Genomic DNA, 22959 nt, shown 5'->3' on the forward strand with positions numbered 1-22959 from the left:
AATGTTATTTTAACCATTTTTCCTGAATTGTGATTGCTAAATCCTCTGAATCTGTAGTTTTTTATTTAGCTCAATATGGAAAATGAATCCATGAGTGTAATCAATGAAGTAAGTCTGGACCCGTTCTATATTCCACCACGAGGAAGGTACCCCATATTCTTCCTGGGTGTCATAATCTATCTGTTTGCCATATTCTGCAACATGACCTTGCTGGCTCTGATCATATTCAAGAGGAAGCTGCACACTCCCATGTACTTCATCCTGTTTAGTTTGCCTCTCAACGACCTGGTGGGCATAACGGCCATGCTTCCCAAGGTGCTCTCTGACATTGTTACGGGAACCAGAAAGGTGTACTACCAGCTGTGTGTGCTGCAGGCTTTCCTCCTCCACATGTACGGAGGAGGAGTCCTGTTCATCCTGGCAGCCATGGCGTTCGACCGCTACATGGCCATCTGCAGGCCCCTGAGGTACCGCCCGGTGATGTCGGTCAGGACCGTAGTGTCCATCGTCTGTCTGGTGTGGGGCCTGGACTTCCTCCTCATTCTGTCCCTGTTCGTACTGCAGACCCGGCTGCCCAAGTGCAGGACGGCCGTGATGAACGTGTTCTGTGACAACCCGTCGCTGCTGAAGCTCTCGTGCGGCAACACCGCGCTCAACAACATCGTCGGCCTGCTCACCACGGCCGCCATGCAACTGCTGAGCGTGTCTGTGCAGCTGTTCTCCTACATCAGGATCCTGGTCGCGTGCATCGGGTCCAGGAGGTCCGAGGCCAAGACCAAGGCCATCAACACATGCATGTCCCAACTCATCATATTCTGCATATTCGAAATTGTGGGTACCTTCACCATTTTATCCCACAGATTCAAAAACGTCTCACCTGACTTGCAAAAGATAATGGGCATGCTGATATTCCTTGTCAACCCTATTCTGAATCCCATTGTCTATGGGCTGAAGACGAGTGAGATTAGGAACACACTACTGGCACTGGTTAAAAATAAAAGATCAGGCTGAGGCAGGAATGATACGTGTTGAGGTGAAGAATACACACTTTTTTGGTCAGATGTAGGAAGCATTCTTATGTTCATTATTAACGCATCCTGCTGCTACTTGTCTAATCTCCTCCTTTCCATTCAGATTTACGTTGTATGTAATCCACTTCATATCAAAGTCATATCAGTGTTTTATGATCGAAAATGATAAGACATGGTCACATGTACACTGATAATCTTACAGGAACCAGTGGTCATAATAGATGAAAGTGAAATGTAGCAAAGGTTGTATAAAATATAACAAACATTTACGAGGTTCATTAAACGTGCTGTTAAATTGTGATTATAACAGGAAAATAACATGAACCATTGTGGTTGGCATATGCTCTCCTTCTGTTGACATGTTGTTTTGAGGCAAGGAAAGACAGGGCCCTTGACACCATACCACTTCACACAAACACATAATCGTGGCTCTTTCTGGGCATATTCTAAAGCAAAATTGTCCAACTTCACAAAACACTACATTATGAGTAGATTGATAATAGCAATACATTGGCTGTATTGTAAGTGAATAATAGGGGACATTACAACAAATTGTTGTTAGGTTGTACTGTATTGCATGGATCATGTGTTATTTCCCAGAAATCCTTCAGAAATATCACATCATACATTTTGAAGGATAATTTATTGATGTATTATTTCTTCCCCACTAAATAAAGAGTGCTAAGGCTGATTTGCATATTGTGTTTCTCTGACCTAACTGAAAAACATCTCTGTAAAGCTACCTAGCTGACACATCAGATGTATTTTTACCTTCTTTGGGAAATAAATCGACAGACAGAGACACCAATATATATATATATATAAAGGTCACTGTTAAATAAATCACCAAAAATGTGGTATGGTTACAGAGTGGTAATAGAGTGTATTAATGTATTCTCCATTGCTTGCGACTTGTTAACTTTACTTGTGAGGCTTTGGTGAAAAATGGCCAACGTACACTCTAACTGTGTTAAAAAAGAGGTTATCTATGAGACAGAGTAACGTCCAAAGGCACCAACCACAGCCCAAATTAGGGTGACCATATCCAAACAAACTAAACCAGTGAGACAAAGAGTATGTGCGTCCCAATACCTGAGAAGAAATGTGGGTGTATCAACTATTATATTTACCCCAGTACTCAATCCACTTATATATGGGTTAAAGACAAAATAACTTCAGAAAAACTTGATTCAAATGTTAAAACGAGGTTAGCTAGGAAATGACGAGGATTGTTTTAATCTGACAACATATTGGCCTATAACGTTTTCATAAAAATATTTCAAGTGAAGGTTATTTTGAACCAGCCTTATTAAGGTAGATTGATAATGAAATATATCAATAAATGAGGTCTCTACTGGATTACTCTTTTCTCGTCATAACCCGGAAGTTAGGAGGTCAAGGGGATATTGACGGCAACCTGTCTAGGCAAATTATTGGACATATTTGGAATAATGTACTGGCGCTACAGCTTAAGAAGAGTATGAAAAAAACATGACTCGATCAAAACCACAAATAACACTAAAGTAACACAATACTTCTGTTCATGGATGTGTGTGTGTAATGAAAGCAAACATTAAGGAAAAAACAAAAACAAAGATTTTCATTTTGTGATAAATATGCTTTACATCTTTCAATTCATCCATATTAACCTGCCCTGAGCCCCAATGAACTGGCCTTAAGCCTCAATTAACTAACCCTCACACCAAATTAACTAGCCGTAAAAAAACATTAAACTGATTGCAAGGCAATTTAATGTCCCTAAGGCAGAACACCTTGTCACAATACCATTGGACGTAACTTTTGACAATGGCCAATAAATACCTTCCAATCAGCCCTTCAGTCGCAATGCTGCAACCCAGTACCTGGTTGCTAAGCGAAAGGTAAGTTGCTTGAGGAAGGAGAGAGAGAGTTCAGCAAAGATTGCCACACTGTGTGTTGAGGAGTTTTCAAATTATGTTACTGTTCTGTTGCCTGTTACACTAACACTATTTAAGTTACTAGTGCAGTGTTCGGAACAGGTTGATTGCTTGGCGTCTGGTATTGCATCTTTCAGCTTTCTTGTTTTCCGCTCATCCAAACATCTTCACACTCAATACTGCGGTTCATTAGCGCCTCAGCCAAACACCCGTCAAGTGTGAAATTGATCGGGGGAATGGTTGTCGAGAAATCAAAGGACAGACAGACTCCTTCTGTTAAGTTAGATGATATCATATTGTGTGATATTACTTTATTGTTAATCCTCATACTGATATAATATCCTAAACTGATATTGCTTCTTGTTAATTAACCTTTTTTGCTTGTATTTCTTCTAGGAAGAGCCCGTTCTTTGGAAACAAAAGCATCCTAACGATGAACACAAGTGATCCACTAAGTAACTGGGCAATGCAACTAACATTACAGTCATTAGACCTACCGCCTGGCCAAGAATACCCAGTTTTTGTCTTAGGAACTCTGACATATATGACCATTTTGCTCTGCAATACACTGGTGTTTGCGACGATTGTCTTCACAAAGAGTTTGCATAAGCCCATGTTCCTCCTGCTGTTGAACCTACCAATAATGGACATGATTGGAGCCACTGCTTTTCTACCACAGTTTGTAACCAGCATTTTGACCAAAAACCGCTCTATTTCCTACCCTGGGTGCTTCTTTCAGGCTTTTCTCCTTCACTTCTATGGTACAGGTAACCTCTTGTTTCTAACAGTAATGGCCTATGACAGGTATGTCGCCATATGCTTGCCCCTTAGGTACAACTCTATCATGATTCCGAAAACTATAATGAGACTCATTATGGCCATTTGGTTTGCAGAGATTTTGTTTTTCATAGTGTTGTTTTCTCTAGTTGCCAGGTTCAGAATTTGCAGGACTCATATTGTGGATATTTTCTGTAGCAATCCAGCTATGACAAAACTACTCTGTGAGGACACAAAGGTCAATAACTACTTTGGCTTGTTTTTCACTGGCGTAATTCAAGGAATACCGCTAGTTATAGTAATATACACATACATCCAGATCTTGTTGACTTGTATGATGGCAAAGCAGGCTGATGCGAGAGGGAAAGCTCTCCAAACATGTGGAACACATCTGGTGGTTTTTTTATTCTTTGAATTCAATGCTGCCATCACTTTGATCTCGCACAGATTCGAGAGTGTGTCCCCATACCTGAGAAGAGCTGTGGGTGTATCAATTACTATATTTCCCCCAGTACTCAATCCACTTATATATGGATTAAAGACAAAAGAACTTCAGAGAAGCATGATTAAAATGTTTAAAAAAGTGAGGTTAGCCTACTAATAACAAGATAAAATATTATTGCCATCAAATATCATTAGTGTGTTTCCAAAGAAAGCCACACTACAGATATCATGTGCCTAATTTTTTCTTTTTCGACCTCCCAATTTTGTTTAATTATCTGCTCCTAAAGTTTTTGGGGTATTAATAATAAACCACTAGCAAAAAGTCAGTGCTACTGCAGCTAGTGCTGCTCCTACTTTCAGAGACCAAAGATTGCAGACTTTTTTTAACAGTCATTTTTATAATATTATTATTTGATATTGAAATTGAATGAATAAAAAGCGTTAAAATCAACTACTCCAAAGCTGAACAACTGAGAGTTGTCAAATTTAATAGATCCACGTAAACCGGAAATGAGGAGGCCTTTTATTACCAGTTTGAAGACGAGGGTTGCTAAAAATCGCGGTCATACCAAAGAGGCCAAGCCCCCCCCCCCCCCCCCGCCCCTTTTTATAAAAAAATCTCAAACCTGGTGTCCGGCCAATCCTGGCCTTATTTGACACGGTAAATTGTTTTGCAGGCGGAAGCCATAATGAACCCCAGGAACCTGTAACGTGGTGCATAATGCTCAATCACACAAAAAGAAATCAGCCACATTATTCAATCAATCACAATACCGCTTCAAATGGCCCATAAACTTGACCATCATCAACTTTAGACAGAAATGAGTGTGCTTTTAATTTCTGCATGTTTATCCCCTTTACAATATATTTGGGTTTGTCATGGTTCACTGTTTATGGTTCACTAAAGAGAACCAGTCGAAAAAATGAATGGGGTAGTTTGTGACAAATCAGAACCATTTATCCTGAAAATATCATATATCAACACTTTTTGGAATTCTTAACAATGAATGGGGAATCAAACATAGAGCAAGTATATAATAAAGCAAGTATATCTGTAAAGATGTGTTTCAAGAGTTGGGGGAAGAGTAGTAGTTGATGCATTTGACCTCAAGGCCAGCCGAAAGTTTCTGGGTACAGACTTAAAGGTGTCTACAATCTTCCTGTAAGCAGCCTTGAGCAAGATTCCTTAACCGATCTGATAATAAACATTCAATTATTCAATAAATAATACAAATAATCGTAATCTCTTTGGATAAAAGCGCTGTACACATCCCCACATCAACTGAATCACATATAGAAAACCACACAGAGATCCATGTGGACCAAAGCAACAAACTACATAGAGTAAGAACATGACAAGAAGACTGGGATAGACACACATGGCTGTAACACATGGTTCCTCTCCAACGGTTAGTACACAGATCGTGTCAAAGTCTACCCTGTCTAACTGGTCAACCCATTTACTAATTTGGATAGTTTCTGTCAAAGATCAATCTATTTACTATTGAGCCATTTAGCAGATGCTTTAATCCAAATCCATTAACACTGAATTCAGATACATGTCATTATGGAGCAGGCAGGTGTTCCCAATCTTACAGAATTATGTCTACAGGTAGGCTGCGGACATTAGGGATGAAACCCAGAACAATTGTGTTGGGAATTGAACCAATCCGACCATCTGTAATTTCAGCTTCATAGCTGTAGCTCTATCCTATTGGTAGCCTCTAACTTGAGTTCAGCCCCCACCCTGGTCTGTTTGTTTTGTATTTCTCTCTTGGGTCTCCCTGGTTCTTACATGATTATAAAATATCTGTCCTGGAGCACTGCATGGGCAGTACATACATGTACTGATCATGCATGGTATCAATTAAAGTTGATGACATAAGTACTATCCAGTTTAACAGGTAAGATACCATGAGGTTAGCAATGAATATCAAGCTTTTTGAAGTGTTAACTAAGATATTGTGTCTTCTCCCAAGAAAAATGTAATTCCTTGACAACTAAGAACATACAATAATGAAAATAAATGATACCCCTGGTTACTGGACATTGGAGCTGACGATGGAATCATTAAATATACCGGCTGGCTACATATACCCTGCTTTTGGCAGCATTTGTGGCATACTGGTTAAGGAGTTGGACTGGTTAACGCAGGGTGGCCATTTCAAATCTCAAGCCTCCACGGTTGAGGTGCACTTGAGCAAGGCACCTGCTCCCCGGGCGCTGCACCGCGGCTGCCCACTGATCCGGTAGTGCCAGTGTGCTCCCATGTGTATGGACCTCTGTGTGTATGTGTTCACCAGCTAGCCGGATGGGTAAAAAAGCAGAGAAGAATTTCTCCCTATAAAGGGTAACTTAACTTTTGTTTTTGGGACCCTTACATATTTTGTTCATTCTTAACTACGTATCCATCACACCTTACCTACACACACTATCATCCTATCTACCTACCTTCACACATTATCCTCCTACCTACCTACCTATACACATCCATACAGTCCTGTTCGCACTTTTGGGAAATAAAGCCTATAAACCTTGGAACTCTGACTGGACAACCCTTTGTTCTCACCGACACCCCCATCGGTCTCAAGCCAGCACTTAGACATTCCTCTTCACAAAGTGCATCCTGCCAGTCGAGCTCCAGTGTTGGTGTAACACACTCAGACTGTATATAATACAGGTTAAAGGTAACATATTATACCACCAGGTGTGAGTGTGATTAGCCATTACAAGCCGTTTTGAAAGTGTGCAGCTTCTGACATCACGGTCGGGCGCGTCCATCTAGATGTGTGCTGGATAGATCAGTCTACCAGCCTACCCAGTGGACTGTAACAAACTTTGCTCGTCTATCCGTTATCCATCTAGGTGGACACGCCAACCTGTGATGTTAGAAGCTGCACATTTTCAAAACTGCTTGTAATGGCTAATCAGACCCACGCCTGGTGGTATGTGTCCCCTTTAAATGACTTTCTATGTGTAAATTGGTGGGGACTTATTGCACTCACCAAAAAACATCTACAAAACGTGTACATTTGGCCTCTTTGAGATTAAGACCGGGTTTTCGAGTTTCTGGGTATTTCTAGAATCCCTTACATTCACATACAGTCCGTTGCCAATGTGTTTGTGGGAGATAGGGAGAGGGAATCAATAAAATAAGATTCATCCACTTTAAATCCTAAAAATTGTGTCCCTGTATGTGTAACTATATGAGTTTATGGCGTCGTCAAACGTTATGCTAAAATCAGTCGACAGGTACAGTTTGTCAGGCATTAATATGCCTGGGCAATAAAAGTCTATGTGTGAAAAAAATTGCAGTAGCTTGGGGCTGGCATGAGCAACTTTTCAAAGGAGCATGTCACAGTAAAGTAGATTGACCGTACCAAATAAACGGGTTTGTTTTACTAAAAAAAAAAAGTGGTTTGATAAATATTGGAAACATTTTGGATAATGTACTGCCGTAACAGTGTAATTCCTCATGAATAATGTATCACATAATCAAAACAAGTTATACAAAAGTAATACTTTCAATACTAGACCAATGTCTTATGTGTGAATGGAAGTATGTGTGTGTGTGCAATGAAATCAAACATTAAGTAAACAAAACTATTTTTATTTTGTGATTAATATACCTTACATTGTGTTGAATGATGAAACACATTTTGTATTAATTAACCGGCTCTAAGCCCCAATGAACTTGCCCTAAGCCCCAATTAACTGGACCTTACACCGAATTACCTAGCCCTAAAACCCATCCAACTGGCCCCAAGACACAATTTTCTGGCCCTAAGGCAACACTTTGTCACAATATTAATGGGCGTTCCTTTTGTTAAAGGCCAATAAAATAGCTTCCAATCAGCCCTGCAGCCGCAAAGCTGCATCTCAGTAAAGGTAAGATGCTTGCGGAAAGAGAGAGAGTATTCAGCAATGTGTGTCACACTGAGTCTTGAGGAGCTTTCTAATGGTGTAACTGTTCGATATCTACCACTAATTTAGTTACTAGTGCAGTGTTCTGAACAGGTCGATTGCTTGGCGTCTGGTATTGCATCTTGCAGCTTCCTTGTTTACCGCTCATCCAAACATCTTCACACTCGACCATTACGTTTATTGGGGCCTCAGCAAAACACCCGTCAAGTGTGATATCGATCGGGTGAATGGTTTGCGAGAAATCGAAGGAAAGACAGACTCCTTCTTTTATAGTTAGGTGATATCATGTTGTGTCATATTTAGGGCTGTCAAACGATTAAAATTTTTAACTGTGAATACTCACATACAGTATTCACACTTCCTGCAAGTGTAATTGAATGCAAATTAAGTGGAACTAAAAACTAAAAATAATTATTCTATGAATGCTGACATTCTGTGGGCAAAAACTTTCCAAATCACAAAAAAAACAAATTGAATTAAAATAAGATTGCGTTCGCACGTTATTATCACATTGATTTTAATAGCCCCAGTTAAATTAGTTTATTATTACTCCTCATACTGCTAAACCTGATTAACCTTTTTTTCTTTTGTTTCTTGTAGGAAGAGCCCGTTCTTTGGAAACAAAAGCAACCTAAATATGAACTCAAGTGATCCGCTAAGTAACTGGGCTATGCAACTAACATTACAGTCATTAGACCTACCGCCTGGCCAAGAATACCCAGTTTTTGTCTTAGGAACTCTGACATATATGACCATTTTGCTCTGCAATACACTGGTGTTTGCGACGATTGTCTTCACAAAGAGTTTGCATAAGCCCATGTTCCTCCTGCTGTTGAACCTACCAATAATGGACATGATTGGAGCCACTGCTTTTCTACCACAGTTTGTAACCAGCATTTTGACCAAAAACCGCTCTATTCCCTACCCTGGGTGCTTCTTTCAGGCTTTTCTCCTTCACTTCTATGGTACAGGTAACCTCTTGTTTCTAACAGTAATGGCCTATGACAGGTATGTCGCCATATGCTTGCCCCTTAGGTACAACTCTATCATGATTCCGAAAAATATAATGAGACTCATTATGGCCATTTGGTTTGCAGAGATTTTATTTTTCATAGTGTTGTTTTCTCTAATTGCCAGGTTCAGAATTTGCAGGAATAATATTGTGGATATTTTCTGTAGCAATCCAGCTATGACAAAACTACTCTGTGAGGACACAAAGGTCTATAATTACTTTGGCTTGTTTTTCACTGGCATAATTCAAGGTATACCGCTAGTTATAGTAATATACACATACATCCAGATCTTGTTGACTTGTATGATGGCAAAGCAGGCTGATGCGAGAGGGAAAGCTCTCCAAACATGTGGAACACATCTGGTGGTTTTTTTATTCTTTGAATTCAATGCTGCCATCACTTTGATCTCTCACAGATTCGAGAGTGTGTCCCCATACCTGAGAAGAGCTGTGGGTGTATCAATTACTATATTTCCCCCAGTACTCAATCCACTTATATATGGGTTAAAGACAAAAGAACTTCAGGAAAGCATGATTAAAATGTTTAAAAAAGTGAGGCTAGCCTACAAATGACAAGATAAAATATTATTTTCATCAAATATTATTAATGTGTTTGCAAAGAAACACTATTGTTATCATGTGCCTATATTTTTCTTTTTTTAACCTCCCAAATTTGCATAATTATCTTCCTCTACAGTTTTTGGGGTATTAATATGAAACCACTACCAAAAGGTCAGTGCGCTTTTACTTTCAGAGACCAAGGATTGCAGACTTTTTTTGATAGTCATTTTTATAGTATTTTATAGTATAGTATTATTTGATATTGAAATTGAATGAGTCAAAAGTGCTAAAATCAACCAATCCAAAGCTGAACAACTGAGAGTTGTCAAATTGAATAGATCCATGTAAACCGGAAATAAGGAGGCCTTTATTTTACCAGTGTGACGACAAGGGTCGCAAAAAAGGCCCGTTCATGGTCCTGGTGATAACGAGACGCCTCGTCAGTCATGATGATCACTTATGCTCCCGACAGAGACCGATCATGTGCACTGCATTGGGAATCTTAAAGTTCTTCACAGCAGGAAGAACTTTATTATCCCATGAATACCAGTCAAAACTAAACAGAACTTAGTAGAATCAGTTTCAAGTTCGAACCGCATTACTATCCTTTTGCTTTTATTTATAAGAAGCACATTGCATTGCCACTGTATGGAAGGCTAAACTTGTCCTTATCTAGAGCTGGTTTACCAGTACACAACGTTTAAAACTGAGAAAAGTCGATGCCAACAGACGGTTACAACGTCAATCAATAATCGCATTTGATATGATGGTTGATTCTTTCATATTGAGTAAAACTTTCACGTTCTGCCATGTTCATGCACGTCACTAGTAAACTATACGCCACCAACTGGGCAACTCTGTTATAAAAATCTGGCCCCAGTTGTCGAACGGAAATAGAATCATAAGCGCGTCATGAGATGTCGTTCACGAGAACGTTCCGACGAGGTTGCTAAAATGTTTTCCCCATAATTCCAATCGATGTGAATGCGCCATAAATCACGGTCAAACCTTAGCTGCCCCCTGCCCCGTTTTATGAAAAAAATCTCAAACCTGGTATCCGGCCAACCCGGACCTTATTTGACACGGTAAATTGTTTTCCCAACGGGACACAAATTGCTCGCCTGGAAGTATTTTCTGTTCCTGGAAAGTTTTGGAAGACTTTGAAACGATTGTAAAAACTGATCGTAAAGTCAAAATACCAAACAAGCCAAACCTTATGGTATTTTTAGATTCTGTTAAAGATTATGCAAATTAGCATTGATCAATCTATCACAAGTCCACTTCAGAAAACCCCAGGAACCTGTATCGTGCTTAATAATACTCAATAAAAAAAAACAATCAGCCACATTATTCAATCAATCACAATACCGCTTCATTGGCCCATAAACTTGACCTTCATCAACTGTACACAGAAATTAGTGTGCTTTTAATTTCTGCATGTTTCCCACCTGAACAATATATTTGGGTTTGTCTTCATGAATTAAGGTTTACACTTAGAAAACCAGTAAAAAAAAAGAATGGGGTAGTTTGTGACAAATCACACCCATTTACCTTGAAAATATCATATGTCAACACTTTTTGGAATTCTTAACAATAAATGGAGAATCAAACATAGAGCAAGTATATAATAAGCAGGTATATCAGTAAAAATGTGTTTTAAGAGTTGGGGGAAGAGTAGTAGTAGCCGAAAGTTTCTGGGTACAGACTAAAAGTGTCTAAAACCTTCCTGTAAGCAGCCTTGAGCAAGATTCCTAAACCAATCGGATTATTAACATTTAATTATTCAACTAATAATACAAATAATAGTCATCTATTTGGATAAAAGCGCTGTACACATCCCCACATCCACTGAATCACATATAGAAAACCACACATAGATCCATGTGGAACAAAGCAACGAACTACGTAGAGTAAGACCATGAAAGGAAGACTGGGATAGACACACATGCTGTAACACATGGTTCTTCTCCCACGGTTGGTACACAGATCGTGTCAAAGTCTACCCTGTCTAACAGGTCAACCCATTTACTAATTTGGATCATTTTTGACAAAGATCCATGTATTTACTAATGACCCATTTAGCAGATGCCTTTATCCAAATCCATTTATAATGAAACATGTCATTTTTGAGCAGGCAGTGGTTCCCAATCTTACAGAAGGATGTCTACAGGTAGGTTGCAGACATTAGGGATGGAGCCTTGAACCTCTGTGTAGAGAATTGACCCAGTCTGACCATCTGTAAATGCAGCTTCATAGCCGTAGCTCTATCCTATTGGTAACCTCTAACTTGAGTTCAGTCCCCCAAACCTGGTCTGTTTTTTTGTATTTCCCGCTTGGGTCTCCCTGGTTCTCACATGATTATAAAATAACTTTCCTGGAGCACTGCAAGGGCAGAGCATAAATGTACAGATCATGCATGGTATCAATTATAGTTGATGACATAAGTACTATCCAGTGTAACAGGTAAGATACCAAGTGGTTAGCAATGAATATCGAGCTGTTTGAAGTGTTAACTAAGATATTGTGACTTCCATCCAGGAAAATTAAAAAACTAAGAACATACAATGATGAAAATAAATGATACCCCTGGTCACTGGACAATTGAGCTGACGATGGAATCATTAAATATACCGCCTGGCTACATTTACACTGTTTTTGTTTTTGGGACACTTACGTATTTTTATATGTTTTTAATATACTAGTGTTTACAACAATTTTCTTCACAAAGAGTTTGCATTCACCCATGTTCATCTTGCTGTTAAACCTGCCTGTACTGGACATAATGGGAGCCACTGCTTTTCTCCCTCAGCTGTTGCATGGTATAGTGTCAAAGGGACGCTCTGTTTCCTACCCTGGGTGTTTTCGCCAGGCTCTGTTGGTTCACATCTATGGTGGAGGAGAGTTCTTATTATTAACTGCGATGGCCTATGAGAGATATATTGCTATATGCTTTCCTCTTAGGTACCACTCTCTCATGACGTCAAATATTTTGATAAGAATCATTGTGGGCTTTTGGTTATTTGACATCTTTATTATGGTAGTGCTGTTGGGTACTACTACACAGTTCAAAATATGTAAGAATAATATAGTAGATATATTCTGCAACAATCCCTCTTTAGTGAAACTAGTCTGTGAAGACAGCAGCGTCAATAGAAACTACGGCTTATTCATTATCATATTAGTCCAAGCTGGACCAGCCTTCATAATAACATACACATACATCCAGATATCGACTTGTACTATGACTTGTATTAAGAATAAGCATTCAGATGCGAGAGGTAAAGCTCTCCAAACATGTGGAACACATCTGGTGGCTTTTATTTCCTGACAATTAATTTGTATCATCACTTTGATGGCTCACAGATTTAAGAGCGTGTCCCCAAACCTGAGAAGAGCGCTGGGTATAGCAATTATGGTATTTCCCCCAGTAGTTAATCCACTTATATATAGGTTAAACACAAAATAACTCCAGAAAAGCATGATTAAAATCCTTAAAAGAGCAATTCGAACCTTAAATACAGCTAACAAAACCAACTACAATTCCGATGCACCTCTTTTAATTGAATTTAAATAAATTAAGAAAAAATTCTACATCAAAGGTAACTTAGACATTCTTAATGTTTCTGGAAATATTTTCATAATGCAAAGCCTCATTGCAAACATAATATTTTATGTTTCGAAGCTATCAATGACTTATTAATTAATATTCATGCTCTTCTCATTTCAAATACTAAGATGCAAAGGTAGAAATACATACAAATAAATGTTCCGTATGGTTTATTCGCATAGGGACAATTCGAGACACAAAGACATACAATTTTGTCTGATGCATTGCAATAAAGTAGTTGTAGCTCATGCTAATTTGCAATGCCTGTCCAATGTATTATTCATTAATTATATTATGAATATACACGTGAACATATAGTATGAACAAATGTTATTTCACTTGATGATTGATAACTTTGTTATTGATTTGATACACAGTTATAAATGTGATTATTTTAAGCTCAGTTTAAAGGAAAATACTCTGTTTAATGTTTGTAATAATTGTCCTAATATAAATGTGTATTCCATGTAAACAAATTGGACCTTAAATTTGATGATTGGGAGTCTGTGTATGTCAGTTGTTTTGTTGTCACTGAGAACAGAATTGAATAATTGGGTCTTAATCAAGCTCTCATGTGTGGCAGGGAAACCTGTTTCTACTCAACCATCAGGGCAAATGAGCCCAAAGAAATAAACATGTTTTACTTCAAGTTTGGTTCAACAAGAACTACATGGATGTGAGGGTTACCAAATTTGATTTTGGCTGTGTATTTGAAAATGTAACTGATGATACTACTGTAGTAAATAATATATAATATACAGTTATTAATAATCACATATAAATCATTGCATTTATATAGTACACTATCAAATTACACAAAGCGCTTTACATAGTGAGTGTGTTTGGGAGTATCAAAAATAAAAGACGTTAAACTTGATGAGATGGGGGAGGGAACCATTACAGAAATGAAAGACACTTTTTCAGTCAATGTCATGATAACGTTATTGACAGCTTGAGGCAGAACAGAGCAACAACTGGTAGCAAAAACGGATAGGAGGCTACACCAACTATCCACCTATGTCATCTTGCTGTCTTGTTAAATTCAAGATTTAAGTGTTGTCTTTTGTAGTTATGGGTATGTGACTACTATTTGTCATCTCTGCCTAATCAAAAATTGGGGAACTAGGAGGAACAGGGGATTGATCTTGTACCTCTTAGAAAATGACCTAAGAGAGTTGTATTATGACCAGAGACAATCCCACAGATAAAATAGGAATTATTAGTTAAATTAATGGCTAACATCAATTTCAAATATGGGATGATTGATACTTTTTCCCGCCACTCTCCGTTATGGTATAGTCGTTAGCTTAATTTACAATAACAATGGCTTTATAGAACTGGCCGTATTTTACATACTATGTTAGTTGTACAGCAGAGTCTCAAATAATCCTTCCATTAAACTTACTTTTGTAATTGGAATACAGCAATGTGACATGATTTTGAAAGCATGGTTGTTCTCCTTGGATGGTATTCTACAATACCAGGGTAAACTCATTGCCATTTTGGTGTTTATTTTACGGTCTAATGAGGTTTAGATGGGTCAGATTCTTAGTGAAGGTGTTCTTTACAGCTCAACAACACCACCGTATTTTGAGATTAAGTCGCGCATTTAATTAATTTTAAGGTTAACTACTGGGAGAAAAAAACGTTCTTCACTTTTTTGATACCATCTGTAAATCTTTTTTGTGAGATAAAGAATTTAATACAAAAGGAAATTAGGGCGATATTATTTAAATAATAATAATAGTATGACAACGGTTCAATTTCTTTAATTCCTCCTGAATTCCTAAAACTGTGGATTTGGTTAACTTCAAACCATTTAGCATAGCTCAGCATAGTTTTATCTTTTCATAAGAAGCAGGACTAAGGAAAAAGCCACATGTAGTGGAATAGAGAAAAACTCCTATGACCTGGACAAACATTTAAATAATAGAGGTGTTCTATAAAATGTATGAGGTTCAGTGAACACTACTTGGATACACAAAGGGCTGCCAAACATGGTTTCTCTCCCAAGGTTAGTACACAGACCCTATCAGAGTCTATCCTGTGTTGAACAGGTCCACCCATTTACTAATTTGGACAATTTCAGTCAAACATCCGTTTTTTTACAATTGATTCATTTAGCACATGCTTTATTCCAAATCAATTAACCATGAATTCAGATACATGTCATTAAGGAGCAGGCAGGAGTTCCCAATCTTACAGAAGGATGTCTACAGGTAGGCTGCGGACATTAGGGATGGAGCCCTGAACCTCTGTGTTGGGAATTGAACCAGTCTGACCATCTGTAAATGCAGCTTCATAGCTGTAGCTCTATCCTATTGGTAGCTTTTGACTTGAGTTCAGCCCCCACCCTGGTCTGTTTGTTTTGTATTTCTCTCTTGGGTCTCCCTGGTTCTTACATGATTATAAAATAACTGTCCTGGAGCACTGCATGGGCAGTACATAAATGTACTGATCATGCAAGGTATCAATTAAAGTTGATGACATAAGTACTATCCAGTGAAACAGGTAAGATACCAAGAGGTTAGCAATGAATATCGAGCTGTTTGAAGTGTTAACTAAGATATTGTGACTTCCCTCCAGGAAAATTAAATTCCTTGACAACTAAGAACATACAATAATGAAAATAAATGATACCCCTGGTCACTGGACATTGGAGCTGACGATGGAATCATTAAATATACCGGCTGGCTACATTTACCCTGCTTTTGTTTTTGGGACACTTACATATGTAATGATTCTGTTTTGTAATATATTAGTGGTAACAACAATCATCCTGACAAAGAGTTTGCATTCCCCCATGTTCATCTTGCTGTTAAACCTGCCTATACTGGACGTAATGGGAGCCACTGCTCTTTTCCCTCATCTGTTAGACAGTATATTGTCGAATGACCGCTCTATTTCCTACCCTGGGTGTTTTTTCCAGGCTCTGTTGGTTCACATCTATGGTTCAGGGAACTTCTTATTCTTAACTGCGATGGCTTATGACAGATATATTGCTATATGCTTGCCTCTCAGGTACCACTCTCTAATGACGTCATATATTTTGACGAGAATCATTGTTGTTGTTTGGTTCGGTGTCATCTTTATTATTACAGTGGCGTTGGGTACTACTACAGAGTTCAAACTATGTAGGAATAATATAGTAGATATATTCTGCAGCAATCCCACTTTAGTGAAACTAGTCTGTGAAGACACCAGCGTCAATAAAAACTATGGCATATTCACTATCATATTAGTCCAAGGTGGACCAGTGATCATAGTAACATACACATACATCCAGATATTGTTGACTTGTATGAAGAATAAGCAGCCAGATGCAAGAGGCAAAGCTCTCCAAACATGTGGAACACATCTGGTGGTTTTTTTATTCTTTCAATTCATTTGCATCATCGCTTTGATGGCTCACAGATTTGAAAGAGTGTCCCCGAACATCAGAAGGGCCCTGGGTGTATCTGTAATCGTATTTCCCCCAGTACTCAATCCACTTATATATGGGTTAAACACAAAAGAACTTCAGATACACATGATTAAAATCATTAAAAGAGCAAGGTTAACAAAAAAATAACAAACTATACCAGATACAATTCCAATGCACCTTTTTTATTTAATTTGAATATATAAAGAGAAGATTATTCAGGAAAGGTAACTTAAACATTCTTAATGTTTCTGGAACTATTTTCATAATGCAAAGTCTCATTGCAAACATATTATTTTATGCTTCAAAGTAATTAATGACTTAATACAATTAAGCCATATACCATACAATTTTTCTGATGTAAGTAATACATTTCTTGCAATATAGTATTTGTAGCTCATGCTAATTTGCAATGCCTGTCCAATGTTTTATTCATTATTCTTTTTTTTTTTTACACATTTTTAAATTTGATTATTTTAAAATCGGTTTAAGGCAAATTCTCTGTCTGATGTTTTTAATAATTGTCCTAACATAAATATGTATTTCATGTAAAAAAATTGACCCTTAAATTGGATGATTTTGGAGTCTGTGTATGCCAGTTGTTTTGTTGTCATTGAGAACAGTATTGAATAAGTGAGTCTTAATCACGCTCTCCTGTGTGGCAGGGAAGCCTGTCTCGATTCAACCATCAGGGCAAAATAACCCAAAGAATTAAATGTTTTACTTCAAGTTTGGATTAACAACAACTACCAGGATGTGAGGGTTACCACATTTGATTATGAGAGTTTATTTGAAAAGGAAACTGATGATACTTCTATAGTGAACAATATATATTATACAGTTATTAATAATTCATTATAATTCAATGCATTTATATAGAGCTCCTCTATGGAAGCATTTGGACTTGATCATGCGCAACCAACAGAAGACGATTCGTGTTTAGTGTACCACGATGCACAAAAGTTTTTCCACGTAAAATGATATCCACATGGATATTTAGCCATCCATAAAAATACATAATGTCCCCCTGTGTCTTGTACAATTTTATTCACATCTCTTTTACACATTTGTGAATAGCAGGTCTTTGTGGCTATTGTGAATGACCTAAAATGTGATTGGGCAAACATACGTTGTGTGTACCGCAATCCAATTTTATTTATATATCACTTTTCATACACAAGGCAGACTGAAAGTGCTTCACATATAAACATTGTCATATAATAAAATAAAATAAAAGATACGTAAAAGAAAACATTGGCAAAAATTAGTAAAAGAGAAAAGATCTTTTTTTTTTAAGAGTTTTAGAAAGTGCAATGTATTTAAGATCAGAACAACAGTCTCTCTGGTACCCACGTCGGTACTCAAACCCGACCTAAAGGAACCTGGTCCTTTCTCTGGGACTCCAACCCGGATCCTAGGACTCTAACCCAGACAGAACTCGGGTCTCAAACCTTTCAAAATTCATGTCTCTGGTACCCATGTCAGGACTCCCACCCGACCTAAAGGAACTTGGTCCTCTCTCTCTCTCTCTCTCTCTCTCTCTCTCTCTCTCTCTCTCTCTACCACTCACTTCCTTTGCCATGCATGTCGCCATCTGCAGAAGTATGCTATGAACACATTCAGATTTTGCAGACCTTTTAATTTTACGGATCGGCGCACATTGAACCAAACCAAATCCGCAAATAGGGATTGACGGCCGGGCCGATTATCGGCACCGATATTCGGCATTTTGACGCATATCGGCATCAGCCTTTTTTTTGATCCGACGGCTGATAAGAGATCAATTTAAAACTGGGTTATTTTGGCTCTGATGCAGCCGCGGCTCTCTAACTGCTGTCACTACGCTGTCTCCAGCATTGTCCCACCCACAGAACCATCTGATTGGTTACACGCTCTGGTTACACGCAGAGCCACGACGGGTAACAGCCAATCAGCAGTGAAAGCTGTGCATGCACAGTGCTCACCCACACGGCGGAGAGGAGAAAAGGTTTTGTCTGGTTTGGTTTCGAGGTAAGTTAGGGCAGCAGACTCTCCCGAAATTGTAATAAACATCCCAGTCCTCTACAACTCACAACTACTAGTAACATTACTGTGAGCCCATTAACGTTATATAAACATAAGCGGCAGCTCTGCTCGCAGTCCGGCATCCAGGCATGCCAGTTAATCACTCGAAACAAGGTTGCTGATAATATCGATATGGAAATAGTCTGTGATAGTAGAAGTCTGTGTGTGAGTGAGAGTAAAAACCTAATAAACTCAATTCAGTCCAGTTTTGCTGCTGGGAAGCACGTTAAGCGGTGGTTATACTTCTACAACTGCATAATGCGCTATCCAACTGCGTAACCACGGAGCCCCTCGAGCCCTTGCTTTAAGGTGAAGGCTGATTAGCTTTTAAGGTAACGTTAGCCCAGCGGTCCGCTTTCTCCTTCTCTGGCTCTAGACCACGCGACTTTTAATCAGGCCCGCCAATAAATTCTGACAATCAATCTAATGTGGCCCGCGCGCTGGTGTTTAAATTTACGTCCATGACAATACAACATTGAAACACAGGAGGCGCTGCAGCGCTCCGCTGCCATGCTCCACTCCCGCGCTCTCACACAGAGACAAAACAAACAACGTAAATGCTATCTGCCTTTCGAAAGGTAGCTAGCTAGCATAAACAATGGCCCAAAAAAGAAAAGTGGACAATGAATATCGACAATTTCAAGAAAGATGGGAAACAGAATATTTATTTTGTGAATTAAAAAAAAAGGCAATGTGTCTCGTATGTCAAGAGGCATTGGCAGTTTTCAAAGAGTATAACCTTCGGAGGCATTTCGAAACGAAGCATGAGCATTATGGAAACATGGACATGGAACAGCGGCTGCAAAAAGTCAAAGAATTAAAATGCAACCTTCAACAACAGCCAAAAATGTTTACTCGCACCAACAGTCAGTCTGAGGGAGCTGTGAAGGCAAGCTTTATAATAGCGGAGGAAATAGCAAGAGCATGCAAGCCGTTCACAGAGGGAGAGTTTATTAAAAATTGCATTGAAAAGGTATGCGATGTTGTATGCCCCGACAAGAAGCAGGCATTTGCCGATATCAGCCTCTCCCGAAATACCGTGGCTAGTCGGGTGGATGAGCTGGCCTCTAGGGAATATTGCACTACGGTCTTCTATGTTGTTGCACTACGGACCTCTATGTTGTTGCACATAGCGGAACAGGAAGTTAATGACTCTGTTTAGATGTAAACCTACCGGCACTTTCAGCTGCTCGTGACATGTTTGGTTATTGTCATTTCACTGCTGTCGTTCATTAAAGCAAGTGAACAAATGGAAAGTTGTTCTTATTTATAACCAAACATCTGGATTAAGCCAAGCAGATATCTCCGACGTCGCGAAAGAATGCGATCATACGAGTGGCCGGACCGCGAGTGTATTTACAAGTGACGTCGCCCGAGAACCTGGATATACGAGCGCATCATTGAAAACAAAGAAACAAAAATACAAAACTGTGAGACCAAGGATGAATGTGCCTTGCCCTATCGAGGAGTGTGACTATGTGGCTACACATGCTGAAGCAGCAGTGGTGGTGGCCATGCTGAACATACACGCGACCACACGCGCTGCAGCCCCTAGGGAACCACGCCCAAATGCCAAAATGGAGAAACTCAGGCGCCCGTCCATAGCATTGGCTGGAACAGCCGAGACCTGGTCATACTTCCTAACCCGCTGGAGTGAGTACAAGAGGGGCACTAAACTAATTGGATCAGATGTTGTCACACAACTGCTAGAGTGCTGTGAGGAGGATCTGAGAAAAGACCTCACCCGTGCTGCAGGCAAAAGCCTAGTGGACAGTGATGAAAAGGACGTTCTCTCTGCCATGAGGGCACTCGCTGTCCGTGCAGAAAACACAATGGTAGCTCGAGTGGCCCTATCTAACATGCGACAGGGACACGAAGAGGCCATCCGATCATTTCATGCTCGCTTAAAGGGGCAGGCAGGCACGTGTAAATACGAAATGACATGCACTAAGGAGGGGTGTGACCAAGTCAACGCCTTCACAGAGGAAATATTGCGTGATGTGATTGCCCGCGGCATAACAGACCAAGAAATACAGCTCGATCTGCTTGGCGAAAGGAATCAGGATATGCCACTAAAGGACATGATAGAGTACATCGAAGCCAAAGAGTCAGGAAAGCGCTCAGCGTCACGCCTGCTTGACCCTCAGAGCACGGACACTATCAGCAGCTCTTATCAACGGGGGAAGCAGCAGGACTTCCGCGCCAGGGCCGGCGCCAGAGCGGAGACACCCAAGGTCAAGGCCGAGGGGACGTGCATCTACTGCGGCGAGGCAGGCCACGGCAAAACACCTCAGTGGCGCACCAGGAGCGCAGAGTGCCCCGCGTACGGCAAGACGTGCCGGAAATGCAACCGTCAGAACCACCTCGACAAGGTCTGCCTGGGTGGCCGATCATCTAGGCCCGCACCGGAGGAGGCTGATGGGGTGTGCGACGAACAGCAGACGACCGCCTTCGGCGAACTGTGCACACTCACCAGCACCGCCGACATGGTACGCACACTCCCTCTCGCTCACCACCTGTATGATGATATGTACGACAAATGGATGAAGCGCCCATCCAACTCACAGCCATACATCCACCTCACACTCACGATTGAAAACGAGGATTACAAAGCACTGGGCCTCGACCTCCGGAAGCGCACCCGCACTGTGACTCTGCCTGCTATGGCTGACACGGGGTGCCAGAGCTGCCTGATCGGCGTCAAGGTCGCCCAACCGATGGGCCTGAGCACAGATGACCTCATTCCCGTATCCATGACCATGAAGGCCGCGAATAATGAGGGAATACGGATTCTCGGGGCCGCTGTCGTCAGGTTCGCTGGTAACAGCAGCGACGCCCGAAGAATGGAGACACGCCAGATCGCGCACGTGACTGACACCTCAGACCGTATATTCCTGTCTCGTACAGCCTGTGTGGACCTGGGCATGATCTCAGACAGGTTCCCAACACTCGGGGAGGGCAACCTCGCGACCTCAGACCCATGTGACTGCCCGCGGCGTGCGGAACCTCCAACCAGGCCAACCACGCTCCCCATGCCGGCCACGGAGGCTAACAGGGAAGCTCTACGGAGACACTTACTTGGACTATACGCTCAGAGCACATTCAATACATGTCCCCACCAGCCTTTGCCGAGGATGTCTGGTCCACCGCTTTGTCTCATGCTCGATGAGAATGCAATGCCGGTCGCCTGCCACACCCCCATCCCAGTCGCCATACACTGGCAAGGTGAGGTGAAAGCGGGCCTTGACCAGGACGTTCGTCTCGGAGTGCTGGAAGAAGTGCCCATTGGCACGCCAGTGACGTGGTGTCACCGCATGGTGATCTGCGCGAAGAAGAACGGCACACCGCGACGCACGGTCGATTTCCAAGCACTAAACAAGCATGCGCTCCGTGAGACCCACCACACGCAATCTCCCTTCCACCAAGCGAGACAGGTGCCCAGTGGGAAACGCAAGACTGTATTCGACGCCTGGAATGGCTACCACAGCGTCCCGCTGCATGAACATGACCACCACAAGACGACGTTCATCACACAATGGGGGCGCTACCGGTACCTTTCAGCGCCACAAGGGTATGTGGCGTCAGGTGACGGTTACTCACGGCGCTATGATGAGGTGGTTGCGGACATCGGCAACAAGACCAAGTGTGTGGACGACACGCTCCTGTGGGCTGATACAGTTGAAGAGAGCTACTTCCAGGCGGCACAATGGCTGGACGTTTGTGGCAGGAACGGCATCATCCTCAACCCGGATAAATTTGTCTTCGCCACACCGTCGGTGGACTTTGCGGGCTTCACAATAACCATGTCCGACGTACGGCCATGCAGCCGTTACCTGGAGGCTATCCGAGACTTCCCACGACCCCGCAATGTCACTGACGTCAGGTCCTCGTTCGGACTGGTCAACCAAGTGGCCTTCGCCTTCAGTATGGCCGAGCGCATGCAACCGTTCCGGAAACTCCTACTGCATGGGGTACGCTTCGAGTGGTCTCTGGAATTGGAGAACGTTTTCCGCGAATCAAAGGAGGAGATCGTCAAGGAGATCGAGCGCGGCGTCCGCATCTTTGACAAGTCCAAGCCGACATGCCTCGCCACGGACTGGTCAAAAGAGGGCGTTGGCTTCTGGCTGTTCCAGAAGCACTGTCAGTGCGCGCCGGTAAGGCCCTTCTGCTGCGCTGATGGGTGGAAGGTGACCCTGGTTGGC

At 41.0% G+C, this 22959-nt stretch overlaps 4 protein-coding genes across 4 annotated transcripts; all 4 read left to right on the forward strand.

Moving 5' to 3' along the window:
• Nucleotides 1–75: 75 nt before the first annotated feature.
• LOC307073972 (olfactory receptor 3A3-like) lies at nucleotides 76–1011 on the forward strand (the record flags this gene model as incomplete). The annotated part of the gene is made up of 1 exon (XM_079733944.1): nucleotides 76–1011. One exon carries the CDS (start codon nucleotides 76–78, stop codon nucleotides 1009–1011), a length of 936 nt encoding a protein of 311 aa, XP_079590070.1.
• A 2369-nt stretch (nucleotides 1012–3380) lies between these two features.
• LOC307072568 (olfactory receptor 4E2-like) lies at nucleotides 3381–4325 on the forward strand (the record flags this gene model as incomplete). The annotated part of the gene is made up of 1 exon (XM_079731910.1): nucleotides 3381–4325. The coding sequence occupies one exon, from the start codon at nucleotides 3381–3383 to the stop codon at nucleotides 4323–4325; it is 945 nt and encodes a 314-aa protein (XP_079588036.1).
• A 4404-nt stretch (nucleotides 4326–8729) lies between these two features.
• LOC307072430 (olfactory receptor 4E2-like) lies at nucleotides 8730–9677 on the forward strand (the record flags this gene model as incomplete). The annotated part of the gene is made up of 1 exon (XM_079731723.1): nucleotides 8730–9677. One exon carries the CDS (start codon nucleotides 8730–8732, stop codon nucleotides 9675–9677), a length of 948 nt encoding a protein of 315 aa, XP_079587849.1.
• A 6218-nt stretch (nucleotides 9678–15895) lies between these two features.
• LOC307073230 (olfactory receptor 52A5-like) lies at nucleotides 15896–16843 on the forward strand (the record flags this gene model as incomplete). The annotated part of the gene is made up of 1 exon (XM_079732934.1): nucleotides 15896–16843. The coding sequence occupies one exon, from the start codon at nucleotides 15896–15898 to the stop codon at nucleotides 16841–16843; it is 948 nt and encodes a 315-aa protein (XP_079589060.1).
• Nucleotides 16844–22959: the final 6116 nt, after the last annotated feature.

This window comes from Pollachius pollachius (genome assembly GCF_949987615.1).
Source record: "Pollachius pollachius genome assembly, chromosome: 3".
Taxonomy (NCBI): Eukaryota; Metazoa; Chordata; class Actinopteri; order Gadiformes; family Gadidae; genus Pollachius; species Pollachius pollachius.